Here is a 16,309-nt window from a genome sequence, read left to right on the forward strand (position 1 = left end):
TTATCTTTGTTTTTAGCAGGTCTCAAAGTTACTCTTAAGTGACATCTACCTTGTATCATTTCCTTAGTGTGTGTAGGTGCCTTGTGATACACTTTGCTGCAAAGAGCACTCCATCATTCACTCTGATCTCTGACTTTACTGAGATGCTATTTATGTGCTGCAATTCAGTGAACATATAATGCTGCCATATTTGTAGGAAGTCTTTTGTGTCTGTAATTACTGGGTATTTAGCTGTACAGTGAACAGTAGCTGGTCTGCTTTTGTGTAGGATCTCAATATTTCCACCTTGAATAAAAGAGTTCCTTGTTGGGTTGTGTTTATTTGTAGGCTTTGTTTCACAAGGTTTGGTTTTTGAGTAGTTTACAGCAACAATGCCTCAGAGGGGCAGAACAGATTTTCAGACAGTTTCAGACAGATTGCATGGAAAAAGGCAATTAGAAATCATTTATATTAGGTTAATCAGAGTGGTTTTGTAATGACGTTTTCTCTTTGGACAGTTAAACAGAACAAGGTTTAACAGTCAGAGCTCCATAAAGTTACCAGTCAATAGTTTATCAATGATATTACTTCATTCCCATTAAGCAAACCCCCAATACAGACACTGTAAGAATTTAAGGTAGCCAGAACATAATCTTGAGAGGCACCACATGTGCCTCATGGTTACATGCAATCCAGAACACCATAGCTAGAGTTGTCTGAACCAGCAGAACAGAGGACATGATGTTCACAAAGATCCAATAAGCAGGACATTGAGACCCACTGTGTTCACCAATACTCAAACTATGCCCTCGACTAAAAGACCTAACCTCACCTTCAGCTGCCATCACAAACGAGCTGTACAGCAGGGAAAATTGGGCCCAACATCTTCTGTATTAAACAAGTGGCTCTGGGATAATCTCTAAGGAAACAGAAGGTCTCCCTGTCCCCAAATAAAGGTTGAACTCTTAGACAAAGCACTATACTCATTTACGTCCCATCCTATACCCTGCTCTCATTCTCATCACACTGCATTCATGTCTTTACTAGTTTCAATTATGGTAGATTTCCCTTTCTATCTCGAGTTGGGTGCACAGGTAACATGTATACATGCATACGCACTTCACAAATGTCCACTCGTGCAGCAGTTCCAGCTCCCTTAATACACGTCAAAAGCACGTAGAGTGTTCAATATACTATTTATCGGATATAACGAAAAAAAGAAAAGACAATTTCTGCAGATAGTGGATGTCCAGAAACTGGGCTAAACCACTAAGACTGTAGAAAGTCACACCTTAAATGACACTCCAGTGGTGTCCCGGGGCATAACCCCTAATTATATACGAATAGATCCTCAGGTTATTGGATAAAAACCCAGAAACGCAAGAATTGACTGGAAAAGTATTTAAATAATAAAATAATAAAGGAAGAATAAGTATCAAAAAATTATGGTCAAGAAAAGATACAAAACTAATCAAGCCTAATGGCTACCTCCTGTCTTATGTACTCTTCAATGCATCTACTGTACTCAGACTCTGGACTTTAATATAATCGAGATGGTCCAAGTCTGGGACATATGAGAAATGCAGAAGAGAGTTACCTAGAACCCATGGTGTCTAGATTTATACCAAAAAGGTGGATATACAAATACCATAACCACTTATCGTATTATGAAATTCTAGTTACCAACCAATGGAATTACATATCATCTAGTTTTGTAGCCACCCCAGGCTTTTCTAGTTACTGTACTAGATTGCAACCTTTACTCACCCTATGAAGGTGACTAGAATTCCATAATACGATAAGTGGTTATGGTATTTGTATATCCACCTTTTTGGAATAAATCTAGACACCATGGGTTCTAGGTAACTCTCTTCTGCATTTCTCATATGTCCCAGACTTGGACTATACCGATTATATTAAAGTCCAGAGTCTGAGTACAGTAGATGCATTGAAGAGTACATAAGACAGAAGGTAGCCATTAGGCTTGATTAGTTTTGTATCTTTTCTTGACCATAATTTTTTGATACTTATTCTTCCTTTATTATTTTATTATTTAAATACTTTTACAGTAAATTCTCGCGTTTCTGGGTTTTTATCCAGTAACCTGAGGATCTATTTGTACTATTTATCGGAGTCTTTAATATATAAGACACGTAATGTAGACAGTGTTGTGCAATACCTACGGAACACTTAATCAGGCAAGTGAGAGAGCCCAGTTGCTTACTACATTAGCTTTTGTTCAAATCTGACATTTAATGATCAACAGATACAAGACAACTGTACAATTTTCTGAGCCCAATAAATGAGCACAATTAAACTGGGCAAATCACACTGCTCCTGGGTCTGGTAAAATCCCAGAGCATGTGCTAAAAGAGCTTTAAGTCCCATTGGGAAAAACTGTCAAAAAAATTTATTTTAATTACAAATTCTGTTTAAAATCTCTAGTGCTGATTGTTAATTGCTTCAGCACTTCATTAATTCATATATATGCATGTTAAGTGCTGATGGTTTACAGTTTCTTGTTGTTGAGCAGACACAAAAAAATTACACATTTTATAACTTTTATTTTTTTTAAATGCTAGATATAGTATAGATTCCAATGCAGCAATTGGTATGTTTTTATTATATATTTAATAGGGGGAAAAACCATGTTTCCCAAGAACGTAACATAAATTGCGTTGGTTCTCTCCACTAAAGATTTGAGAAACATTTAAATTCCAAAGAATGATATCTTACAGCCTTGATTATTTTGATTTTGTGACTGTTTTAAATTCATATTCAGTTAAAATAATATTCAGTCTACATCTGTGATTTGCCTCCCTTCATTCTCTGTACCTAATGTGCATAAAATATTCTGCTTTCAAAGTACAAGTGTAAAATGACATTATTCAGTTTGGCCTGGTTACATTTTTGATGTATTTATTTAAAATTGTCCCTGGACTTTCAATTTTCTGCTCTTTTCCTCAAATTTCAGAGCTAGCATTTTATTTTACAGTCCGAAACATTGTTCCCTCTCAGCTAAAAGCCACTGTAAGATGGTTAAATGCTCAGTCTATCCATTTTGTCGGCAAACTATGTTTGAACCTGATTAATAATGAAACTTACTGGTGAGAGACATGATTCAAAGTGATGGTTCTGATGTCAATCCAATGTGCATTTTGTGATTCCCCAAATGAATTTTATTATGTCCTATTTTATAGTGTTTAGTTGACTTTTTTTTTTTTTATATAATCGTGGTCGTCTCTAGGAAACTGCACGTTGCACAGGGACCTGCAGCACATTTCAACCTATGTGTAGCGTTTCAACCTATGTGTAGCGTATTTAAAAAAACGAATTTTTTGTTTGTTTAACTTATTTTTCATTTTTCATACAGCTCAATCTTGTGTTTTTGGTGATCACACTATGCAAGATGGTGAAGCATTCAAACACTTTGAAGCCGGATTCCAGCCGCTTGGAAAACATTAAGTAAGTGCTTTTTGCGACTCGATCATCATTGCATTTTATACGCTGGTAGTCGTAAATATGCAGAGGATGCAACACTTTTCCAAATAACACCAGGCCTGTGAACCACAGCAATCTTGCTTGCAGACATTCAGATCCGTTTCAATTCCTTCACATTACAGCCACAATGTCAGTTTGGTCATTTGTTCTGGGAAACGATGCTAGCAAATTGCATAAATGAATTAAAGTGCTCCATAGCAATAAGGTAATTTCATTTGCATTTAAAATGCAGTTCCAAACGATGTTCTCGTCCACAAGGCTGATATGATTATGTTAGGTTTGTTTTGTTAAATGACTTTCTGATGTATGGATTGTGAGTTGTTCTCGCTTGTAATCCAACCGTCCTGAGAGAGTTGACTTATTATTATTGTTAACTTGCAGATTATCTGTTGTATTCATACTAATTAAACAAATGTTTGCTTTTATCTTGATGCTATACGAAATCTGCAAGTACTATTAAAAAAAAAAAAAAAGAAAAGAAAAGGGAGGAAGACAATAATAATAATAAAAAAAAAAATCTGCTGTCCAATTAAAGAGTATTTAATTTGACAGCTTGGAGGTTTCATGTCGGACCTCAGAGAGCGCTGGCTATAATTGCGTTCAGGTTTTGCGGACGCTGCACAAATTTTGTGGTTAGTTTAAATGTTTCCATGTGTGGCGAGTTAGTAAGGACGCTTGGCTTCATTGCATGCTGCATGATAGGAAAGAGCTTATTTTTAGCATTTTTTTCCTTTTCTCTTTTCCTCCACCCTGTCTCTTCATCTGCGCCAGTAATTACCGTGTTTGTGATGGCTACTATAATACGGACTTACCTGGGTAAGGTGAATCCCTTACATTTAAAAATTCTAAGCACTTAAATCCACATCCCAAATATTCTTTTCGCCTCTCCCATTTAGTAGCAGTTCGTTAATCCTTGCACTTTATTTTTATATTATTTATCAGTCCTAATTTTTGCCCAGGCTATAACAAACGCCTTGTTTTTCCCTCTTGTTCCAATTCTGTCTCTAACATCTTTATCTCTCTCTCTCTTCTGCTTATAATGCTTTCTAGATATGAAGATAATAAGCCTTTTATCAAGTAAGATCATTAGTTAGATTGGAATGCCATTTCTGATATCTCCCTATTTACTGTGGGTGCATGTACTTTCCCCTTAATTAATTTGATGTGTAACCCATTTGCATTTTTCTCTTTATTTTTATTTATTTTTTTTATCCATCACATCAGGTCATTTATAATTTATGTATAATGTTGTTTTTTGTTTAACGTTCATTTCAGCTTTTGTGATGAGACATCATGGGCATGGCGTAAATTGTATAGTACTTTCTCTCATTGTATTGTGCCAGTGTTTCACACACGCTACAGAAAAAAATGATAGTGTTTTACAGGACGAGTTACAAAAAGATGAGCCAGTACTGCAAAGAATTATTTTTAAATAGATCTGTCACTAGCCATATTGTTTTTGTTAATTTATTTCCTTTTTTTTTTTTTTTATGTAATTTAAATATTTCTGTTGCTGCAAAAAAAAGTTACATTTTAATTTACCAGCAAATATTTGTTTTGCTTGTTTTTTCAAATACAATTTAAGTAGAGCTGTTAAGGCAAAGGGGCATAATTTGTCGGCCACGTGTGCAAGTGTGACAATTATGAAATAGTCGCTAGTTAGCAATGTGCCAGTTTAATAGCATTGTACAGTGCTTAGTGACTGGATTCATTTTTACAGATTTCTTTTAAATCACTAGTTTTTTTTTTTTTTTTCGCTGTTCATCATTTAAGGTTCTCAAGTTGTAATTTCTTTTGGTTTTCAATGAAATGCCAAGTTCTGTATCCCTTCAGGCTCGCAGGGTAATTGCTGTTATGTTTGTTTATCATCAGGTCCTGGGTGCTGGGCGCATTTGCCCTATTGTGTCTGCTGGGTCTCACGTGGTCCTTTGGCCTGCTGTACATCAATGAGGAGACAGTTGTGATGACGTACCTCTTCACAGTCTTTAACGCTTTCCAGGGAATGTTTATTTTCATTTTTCACTGCGCTCTTCAGAAGAAAGTAAGTGCTGGAATTATTCTTGAGGCCATTTCCATGTAATGAGTGTTTATTTTCAAGAAAAAGTCAAATCAAGCTTTAATTGCTTTGCTTGGTTTCGACAAACTAAAATATACGTGTGTCTTTTTGTTTATGTTTTCATGTATATAGTGTGTGTGTGTGTTGTGTATAATAAAAATGTGTTTTGTGTACATGTGTTTATTTTGATGTGCTAGGTGTGTATATAATGTGTGTGTGTGTGTGTGTGTATCGATGTGCTAGGTGTGTATACAGTTGTTTATTTATATAATCTGTATGTGTATATCTATTTGGTGTGAATATGTTTATATATAGTATCCAAATAGAAATGGCTGCTCACCGGTCTTTAAAAAATGAAATTTTATTAAATGACGTTTAAAAATAGTGACCAACGTTTCAGTCCCCGTTCGGGACGTTCTTCAGGGTCAAAAAATAACAGGACAGCATTGTCCTGTTATTTTTTTGACCCTGAAGAACGTCCCGAATGCTGTCCTGTTGTTTTTTGACCCTGAAGAACATCCTGAACGGGGACTGAAACGTTGGTCACTATTTTTAAACGTCATTAAATAAAATTTAATTTTTTAAAGACCGGTGAGCAGCCATTTCTATTTGGATACTGTGTCATATGGAACTCTGGTTGACGCGCCCGGCAGTGAAGCGGTTAAAGCGTGAGTGCAGGGGATTTTTTCATTTTTATGTTTATATATAGATGTGTGTGTGTGTATATTTAGAATTATATATATATATACATATATATATATATATATATATATATATATATATATATATATATATATATATTTATGTATGTATTTATGTGTATACACACACAGCTTTGTAAAATTTGGATGTACGAAGGCTATGAACTGTATATATGCTGACATACTGTTTGCAAGAGCCACCTAATGATGAAAAAGATTACTTGTGAATAAAGGGATACATCTCTGGTATTGCGTGGCATTCTAATAAACTGTAATCAGACGCACTCAAGTGTAAGAGTGCATGTTTGGAATTGGTGCAGTTTTGGCCCTAAATTCCTATAGAAGGTGTCATTCCAGGTGTAGAAGATCACTCTGTCCTTGTCTGCATATTTTATTCTATTATTACTAGCCAGTCACTAAATTGAGCAGAGAAATAGCATTGTGAAATTGAAAGCGATTATATTTCTAAGTTGACAAGATGATCGTTCTGTTCGTTCAATCCATTCGGAGCAGGCTGTAATTTCCGGGTAATGACAGAGGGACTCACGATACAGACAGATAATGTGCGCTCACAGCAATATAGGCATGAGGCAAACCATTCCTACAGGCTGTTATTTGGATAAAATACCATTTTGATTGGTATTGTCCCTATTATGTGGTGTTTTGGAGCAGATGATATCCATTACTTCTCCATGCTAAATTTTGGGGGTTCAGTTTGTTGCAGTACTAGGCAACAAATTCAACAGCAATTTTCTTCTTTTTTTCTTTTTCCTTCTTTTTTTTTTATTTTGTATTGTTGTATGTTTGCTTGTTCTTATAGTAAATAGATGCTACGTTTTACTGAGTTTGTTTTTGTTTAGCTATTTATTTGCTGTATAAATATTTAGTATTTTCTTTTGCAAAAATAACTGCTTGTTGGTGTTCACTTTCAAAATGCCTAGTCTAGTGTGATGCTTAAGCGGATACCTTCATCTGTAAATAATTTCCTATACCCTTTATTTGCTATTTGATTAGCCCCTTGTATAGAAAGAAAATTGTTTTTACTAAACATATTGTTATGTTTGCAAAGCAAGGGCTTTAAGACAAGAATCCACAATTCATTGGAAAAGTATGTTATTTTCATGTGTATTTTGCCACCCCTAGAGCCTTAGCCCTGAAATTATTTTAACTACAAGTACTCCTCACTTACCGACCGGGTTCCGTTCCTACAACCCGGTTGTAGAACGAATTGATCGGTAAGTAAGATGTTAAGGGATTCCCTGCTCTGGTGCGCTTGTCTATGTTCGGGAATATTTACCCGAACATATACGAACGCAGCAGAGCAGGGAATTCCTCTAATTCCCACGACGGCTCGCACTTACCACCCCGCGAGAGAACTAGTTGTAAGTGCGAGCCGTCGTAAAACAGGTGGGTGGCAAAACGAGGAGCACCTGTAGAAGTATAGAGGGATCAATCACTGCATTCAGTAAGCCGTATAAAGCAATGGATAATACCACATCAGTGTAAATATAGTACAAGTGGGAGGGACAAATTTCAGATACAGCTAGCACAACCCTAATGGAGATTTTTGAAAAAAACAGACTGACCAATCCATGGGGCATCCACACTGTATGTGCTCTGACAAATAAGTGTACCCCACAGGCTGGTCTGCAGCCCTATTCTATCCAACCACAGGGAACATTCTCTAGAAATAATGTGCCAGGTAGGAAATACGTCTAAGATAAGCGTGCCAGTAAAAGAACAAATGTTCATATTCCAAGTCTTGTCTAATACTAGTTTAGCTTTTGTTGAAGTGGGACACCATAGCACTTTCTTCCATACAGCAAAAATAATAATTATTGAATGATAAAAACATAGCCTGGAAGATATTTAGATAATAACAGAAAAAAATGAGCCACTCTAAATATAGAGAAAATACACAATGGAAAACCCTTTCAAATCAGAAACCGTGGGCCTGTAATTTTCGTTATATAGAAAGTACAAATAAGATAGCAGCCAGTAATAGATCTGAACCTTGGGTCGTCATACATAAATACCAACAACCAGACACCAGTCTGAAACAAGCCATGAAATTCCAGGCATCGCTAACTAAAAACACAGTCAGAACATGTTAACAAAAAGGGAGAAAACAGAAAAATAAACTGAAAAGCCCACTATAGTGAAGTGCGTGTGCTTATTAAGGACCGATTTTTCACTGGATCTTGCCCTGTGAAATTCTGACCCCGTAATTACAGGAACCACTAAATATCTGCTTATAAAACGGAGAGTGAAGTGGAGCAGTAAGGAACCTTGTTATGACAAACACTAGCCTAACTATGACTAGATATCAGGGCTCTCAGCTGGGAGAAATTCTCTCCGAAACATACATAATACACAGACTCTGTGATACAGTAATAATAAATTAAGAGAGACGCAGAACCCAACACCACAAACTATAATTTTATATTGCACATAAAAAGGACTCTGCAGCTTAAAGCGTATTGGCTGGAAACCTAGATAGTATGATGCTCAGAGTCCCCTTTGTACACCAGTACAAGCTTTGAGAGGAGAACCTGAAATGAACACTGTAACATTAAAAATAAGCATATTCACTTTAAAAGTTATTGGTCCATTTAGATCACTGGTCCCCCGTGTTATTAAAAAGTAAAAAAAAAAAAAAAAAAACACACCTGGGAAAGTCTCCTTGCTACAGCATCTACTCCATTTAAGTTACCAGTTACCATGACTTGTTTGATATAATGTTTCTAATTGAATAGATGATTCCATCAGTCCATTACTGTGATAATTCATGGTCTTAAGGACGAAGTGGCTCAAGTTGGTGTCAACCTGATGGCCACTAGAGGCTTGTTTTAGGCAAAATATAAACATGGCTGTTTCTCAGAAATGCTAATCTTTTTACTGTCACAAATACAGAGGCTCTGGTTTCACGCCAGCTCATACACAGAGATTATATCGGTCACTGATACTGAGGCTGTGTCTTCACCCCAACTAACACACTTAGGTTATAGCGGTCACATATGCGGAACTTGTGTCTTTACGCCAACTCGTACACGGAGGTTATATCAGTCACATACGCTGCGACTGAGAACATAAACCACCATACTTTTCCTAGTCCGTAATCTAAACTACCGATACACTTACCTGAGATGGGAAGAAAACAAAGTATGTAATTTTGTCATCACCACAGGAAAAGAATTTATAGTATCAATATTTATATAGGGCCACCAAATTCAGCAGCGCTGTACTATAGGTGGACTAACAGACAAGTATTTGCAACAAGACAAGTTGAATACACAGGACAAGAGGGTGCTGAGGGCCTACTCAAAGAACCTATATCGCACACTGGTCCGTAAAAGTGGCACATCCAGGTAGTTACCTTATACAAGTGCTGTTTAGTGGGTCTTCAGAGAAAAGAAGCTGGACCTTACCTTGGTCTTGTGCATCCCATGTACCTTTCTCATCTGGTCAAGGAGAAGGTTTTGGTTAGACCCCCAGTCATTAAACTGGGTATACCTATACCCAGAGAGCAAGTCTTGCATATGTGCTGTTTTTCTAGAAAATAGAGACTTACGTAATAATTTTCTGGGCCTACAGATATTCATCTGGTGAGAATAAAACATAAGCAGGGCATGGGAAGGTGGGCTCCTTCCTGACTGCAGGAAAATATAACGGATAGTGAGGCAGATGTAACATTTATACTAAATTCAGAGTTATTTCTTGTCTTCTTTCTTCTGTGAGGAGCTAGCTGCTAAACCCTTGGTTAATGCTACCTTGAGTTAATCATAAATAATAATTTACTGCATCTGCAAAAATTGTTAAAGTGGGTATATAACACCACTTAAAACATGCATGTATTTATATCTGTATTTTATCATTAGTGATGTATCTAAAAACATCTTGCAAAAACTGCAGCTCTATTGTCTGCAGCCTTTCAAAGCCCTCCCCTTCTTCTCATGACCAGACTTTCTGTGGCTGTCCAATCACAGACTTCCCAATGCAGGTCATTGAGAAGTCTTTGCAAGGCAGTTGCTCTGGGCAACTGCTGTCTCTTGACTTTATCTCCACTGAGCTAAACAACCAGGGAGCAACAGGACTGGTTGTCTGACAGCCAGTGTTGTGTGACCGGGTTAATTTATAAAAAAAGAAAATTAAAAAAGGACACCCTCTATATACATTAGAGCATTTCAGCGAGCTAAGGGTGCGTTAGGGGTCTAGAGTGTTAATTTAAGTTATTTTCTCCTGCCAGGACTATCCTATCAGTTTTAAATCATTCAAAGGTTTGTGTTATTCATTGAAGAAACAAAAATATTTTTTCTCTTCTTTTATTACCCCTGAGATAACCTTTTTTTTAATAGCTGCTAATTAAGTCCTCTAAGAATGGCAGTGCTGCGTCTTCGATGCCTTTCTAAATAAATGGAATGGTAAACAACCTATTACAAACAATCTCAAAAGATTTTGTCCTGGACTTTTGAAAGGGTTGTATTTATTTTCTGTATTGGTTTTATTCGCAGGTGCGTAAGGAATACAGCAAATGCTTCCGACACTCCTACTGCTGTGGTGGTCTTCCAACAGAGAGCCCCCACAGCGCAGTAAAAGCATCTACCACAAGAACAAGTGCTCGATATTCCTCTGGCACTCAGGTAACAAAGCGCTTGACAGAGTTTTTAATTAACCTTATTTATAGCAAGTCCTCCGAGATACCTCCAGTTGATCTTCACTAATTATCTTCTCATTAAAGATCTAGGCAGCAAATACATGTTTTTCTCTCCTGTCATGGAATTGGCTTAGTTTTTTATTATAACCTCTAGTCTTCAGTTGACTTCTGATTTGATATATATTTTTTCTAAATTTATTCTAAGAGAGAAATGCAGCTTAAAATGTACATTATGTTGATTTAAACCACTTCACTGTAATATTTTAAGGAAATGTATGCCTTTGTTTGATCCTTGAAGGACCACCCATTGGTCCAACCGCAAACACACCTACAATCGCTTGTCATTTTACCTTACAGAGCCGTATTAGAAGGATGTGGAATGACACCGTAAGAAAACAGTCAGAATCTTCCTTTATCTCAGGTGACATAAACAGCACGTCAACCCTTAATCAAGGTAATTAACTGCCAATATTTGACATTCCAGACCCTTTAACTTATAATCATGTAACAATTTTGTCGTTTTCCTGTTCTTTGGTTTTCTATATTTAATAACTTTTAGCGTTATCATCAAATAGCCTTTAACATTTTAAATTGTAGGGAATTTAAAATGTATTTTGAAAGTTCGAAATCCCCAGTTTTTTTTTTTTATGCAAATCAAATCTAACAGCCCTGTAAAAATATTTTTTCCTAATTCCCTATTTTGCAAAAAATTTTGTTTTTGTTTGTTTTTATTGGGGGTGGGGAAAATCTGAATGAAAATAGTTTTACTCTCTAGGCTTACTGCAGAGCAAAGGGCTACATCAGAGGACAGGGTTCTAAGAACAATAAACATGTAGAATATTTTTTAAAAGGCCTGAGCAGAATATTTAAGGATATACAGTAATTAATATGTATGTGAATAGGTTGTTGGTACGATAAAAGATCTCATTCAAATTATGGAGTCAAGAGGAATATTATACCCTTTTTGTGGGACCAACAGCTTAAAATATGTATTTTAAAAGTTGAACTAATTTTATTTTTTTTGATTTAGATGACTGTAACTGTATAAGTAAACTTTGTAAATATCTAATAAGCATTCCTACTCTTTTTAAAATGAGAAAATCTGGAATTTTATATTAAAGGGACACTATAGTCACCTAAACAAGATGACTATGTAACTGTATAAGTAAACTTTGTAAATATCTAATAAGCATTCCTACTCATTTTAAAATGAGAAAATCTGGAATTTTATATTAAAGGGACACTATAGTCACCTAAACAACTTTAGCTTAATTAAGCCGTTTTAGTGTATAGATCATGCTTCTCAGGTTTTACTGCTCAATTCACTGCCATTTAGGAGTTAAATCACTTTGTTTCTGTTTATGCAGCCCTAGCCACACCTCCCCTGACTCTGATTGACACAGGCTGCATGAAAAAACAAACTGGTTTCACTTTCAAACAGATGTAATTTACCTCAAACAATTGTATCTCTTGCTCTGTAAATGAATCTTTAATCACATACAGGGGGGTTTTGCAGGGTCTAGCAAGCTATTAACATAGCAGGGGATAAGAAAATCTAAATTAAACAGAACTTGCAATAAAAGAAGAATACTCTTTAGATGACTCTTTACAGGAAGTGTTTATTAAGGCTGTGCAAGTCACATGCAGGGAGGTGTTACTAGGGTTCATAAACAAAGTGATTTAACTCCTAAATGGCAGAGAATTGAGCAGTGAGACTGCAGGGGCATGATCTATACACCAAAACTGCTTCATTAAGCTAAAGTTGTTTTGGTGACTATAGTGTCCCTTTAAATTATAGTATAATATTTTAAGATGATTAGTTCTACTTTTTAGTAAACTTGCTTTATCTGTTGTGGAAATCTGAGTATGTTATCTTTCACTTTTCTTAATTCCATGATTTGTTTGTCATAATCGCTCCAAGAACAGCCTCGGCTGTTGATCATTTTAAAGATTTTTTTTTTGCCATATTTGATTGTGATGCTGTTTGAAATGTATAAAATACTTACATTTTTATTTGTTTTAAGCATCTCAGTGATTGGCTTAAATCATGTGAAATTGGGGAAAACCAAAGCCATGTAAACTGTGTTATGTTGTTCTTTGGCAAAGAATTATTGATTGAAAATTTTGTAGAAGTGCTTGCATTTATTATGTTCTCCTTGTGTTTTTTTTTTTTTTTGTGTTTTGTACTTTTAAGTCATTGTCTAAATGTGTGTTGTGGTTTAGTGTATTTTTCTACAGCATGTCTCTTGTGCATAAACAATGCAAGGCTTCTTGGCAAACTGCCTTTTTTCACCCCCTGTTTGGTTTATTTATTTTCGTTTCCCTTCTCCTTTTTGCCGTGACTTTTATTAACACAGATGTTTCCATCAGGGACTGCCCCGTTCCTAAAATATTCATTAAGATGAGAATTCCCTTGTAAGCAAAAGGTTTAAAGATTTTTTTTTTCTTCTTCATTTTTAGCAGCAGCCTGCAACATCTTGAAACATAACATTAATTTCTGTGCCTTTAATTATCATCCTTGTTTGACAGTAATTTTGTGTAAATTATTAAATGTCACTCTCTGAAGGTGTTTACTTTCGGGATTTTTCTAAAGCACCTGTGAATTAGTGAAACTTTGCCACAATCCTTCATTCTTCGCCTCCAAATTAGCTGTTCAAATATAATCAGTTACATTGAGCTGAATTAGATTTGACAGGTTTAAAACTACTCATGAGTATTAACGTGAGAAATAAAATGGTTATTGGATCAATCAGCGTAAAATTAGAACTGATATCTCTTTTTCTCTTTGCTTTAGGAATGACTGGCAATTACCTACTAACAAACCCTCTTCTTCGACCCCACGGCACTAACAATCCTTATAACACATTACTGGCTGAAACAGTTGTATGTAACGCCCCTTCTGCTCCTGTGTTTAACTCACCAGGTGTGCTTACAATTAATTAATTAAACTGCGATTCTTTCCTGTCCTGCTGTTCGTAAGATCCAATTATCACCATGCATTCCTTTTGTACTTCTACATATTAACAGACTCACAGCTAAGCTGACACCAGTCTTTTAAAACTGCACTATATTATAGCGTTGTTTTTGGGTCAAATTAGTATTTACCTATAATTATCCATGTTTTTAACGCAGGTGGCATAAATCTTAATATACTATTTCAGGACTGACACCTCATGGTCCAAGCGCCCAGCTTCAAGAGTTTTATCACTTAGAGGTACACGTCTCTCTCATACTTAGGTTCACATGTTTCAGAATAAAGTAGGACATTGTGTGGTTCTCAGACTATAGTATAGTGCAGGTTTCTGCTGGTATACTCTGTGCATGATAGGAGCTATTGGGTGCACTTTGCACCGTGAGTCTAATAGGATTTCGTAAACACTGCATTAGCAAATGTGTTGGCTTGAAATTATATGCTTTTTAAGAAAACAAAACAAAAGGTGTTTTTTCATAAATTGTTAATGTACGTCATTCAGCTGTTTTAATATTTAACGACTCGTGTTAATGTACGTACCAGGAAATCCTATTTTAACACCCGTTTCTACTGTCTGTTCTCTTGTTTTTTTTGTATTCCTTTTTTTTTTTTTGTTTTTCTTTTTCTTTTTTTTTTTTTTTTTGCTTTCCTTGTGATTTCCTCTAGCGACCTACAGAGAGACAAGTATGGGAGTCAAACTTAACTTTGCCTATCAAATGTAAATTTTTTCAGCATGGTTTTTAACAGGCACATTTAAAACATATCAACCATAAAGTAAACTCAGCGGGCAAGTGGTTCACAATATTCTATATATTAAAGCCATACTCATTTCAAATGGAATCTGGACATTGTTTTCCTCTCCACATTTGAATAGCAGCAATGGATATACTGCAATCTCAGTTGCTGATATACTCGCAATGCTGAAATAATTTGCTGTCAAGCAGAAATGTTTTATTTACTTACCATTTATACATTCCCACAGTAATCTTGCTACAGGCTAAGGAAAGACTTCAAGTGAATTACCTGATCACAGGCAGCCAACAAACTGCTTCTTCAAATGAGATAAAACATGTTCTTTTGTGCTGTACTCTGCAGCATATCACAAAAAAAAGACTTCCTGAAATCTCCCCCACATCTTCTGTGAAAGGCAAAATTATTCTAATTTCTTAGACTTCCTCTTTATATAACATTGAATCCAGCATGCGGTTGTATTATTTATAAATATCCCATGCGACTTAAAGAGGGAAAAAAATAAAATTTTCTATGGGTAAAAAATAAAATAAAAAAAAGCCTTTGTAGCAACACCTATTTCCCTCCCCCCGAAACATTACTTATTTGCATGCTTTGAAATGCAGACTTTTTGGATTGTTTTTCCCCCATTTGATCAATTATTAAAAAAAATATGTATTTTCTCATGATATCACAATCTGATTAGAATAATGCAACGTAGAACATCTTTTTGATGTGCTGCCGCAATAAGCATAGGGGGGTTCAGTCTGCCACTGTCCTTGCATGCAATGCAGCGGATCCAGTCTTCTCCAGTCTGCTCGTCGTGTTCAGATTCATTTGAAGATCGTCACCTATTATAAGCTCGCATTTCTCTGTTAGTGATCTTCATTTAGTACCATGAATAGAGGTTTTTTTTTTACTTTCAGCATATGAGTGTCTATTGTGCATCATTGCGTGTACAATCCATTCGCATTATGATTATTATTATTATTCGCATGTGTTTAGGGGGGAAGCATTTTTCTTTTACATTTTTAATGCCCATGCCTTTGTCCGCCTTTTTATATTAATTTAGTATGTAAGACACCATGGCTGACTCCTCTTACCATTCTACATTTGATCTTTATTATTTGACTTAATTTCTGTGAATCACTCTTCCAGAAATTCCTGACATTTCTGCATTTGACCTTGGTGCCCAGTCTAACCCTGGGCTTAACTATTTAATTACCCGCATTGGTTCAGCAAGCCCTGTCGCCGTGAATCATTCGGCCTGTGGGGCTTTAGGTGACCTTTGACCTCTGAAAGCTTTGGAAGTGGCTGGCACATATATATATATATATATATATATATATATTTATAGAAATATATATAAAATTTTAATTGTAATAAAATAAAAAATATAAAAAAATAAAATAATTAAATTATCAAGAATTAAATGCTGGTATTGCTGGTAATATGATTTGCTGAACACTTGCTCTAAATACTTGCTGAGAAACTTAGTAATTCATCTTGTCGCAATAAATCATTTTACTTTCTTTTATATATCAAGCTACTCTTAAGCCAGATAGCCTGAGCAGACAGACATGATGTGAGTTTTCCCACCTGCTCCTGTGTCTCATGTTGTTGGGTGTTGCTTGGTGGATCCTGTTCCCCTCTAGTGTGAAAGGTGGCTGTCTTTGTTTAAACATCCCGTCTCTGTATTTGTTCATTTTCCATTTGTT

General features: G+C 35.7%; 1 protein-coding gene across 17 annotated transcripts in view; it reads left to right on the forward strand.

The window, feature by feature from the left end:
- Positions 1-16,309, forward strand: part of ADGRL2 (adhesion G protein-coupled receptor L2) — a 154,803-nt gene that overhangs the window by 136,522 nt on the left and 1,972 nt on the right. For 2 of the 17 annotated variants that reach the window (XM_063427972.1, XM_063427975.1), the window contains 8 exons: positions 3,353-3,444; positions 4,252-4,296; positions 4,531-4,557; positions 5,353-5,521; positions 10,749-10,877; positions 11,249-11,345; positions 13,686-13,814; positions 14,529-14,546. In XM_063427972.1, coding sequence (XP_063284042.1) covers positions 3,353-3,444; positions 4,252-4,296; positions 4,531-4,557; positions 5,353-5,521; positions 10,749-10,877; positions 11,249-11,345; positions 13,686-13,814; positions 14,529-14,546 — 706 coding nt within the window. Of the gene's footprint in view, positions 1-3,352; positions 3,445-4,251; positions 4,297-4,530; positions 4,558-5,352; positions 5,522-10,748; positions 10,878-11,248; positions 11,346-13,685; positions 13,815-14,023; positions 14,106-14,528; positions 14,547-16,137; positions 16,177-16,309 lie in introns of all 17 variants that reach the window. The other 15 variants (XM_063427973.1, XM_063427988.1, XM_063427980.1 and 12 more) reach the window with 10 other exon arrangements.

Source organism: Pelobates fuscus, chromosome 7 (assembly GCF_036172605.1).
Source record: "Pelobates fuscus isolate aPelFus1 chromosome 7, aPelFus1.pri, whole genome shotgun sequence".
NCBI lineage: Eukaryota > Metazoa > Chordata > Amphibia > Anura > Pelobatidae > Pelobates > Pelobates fuscus.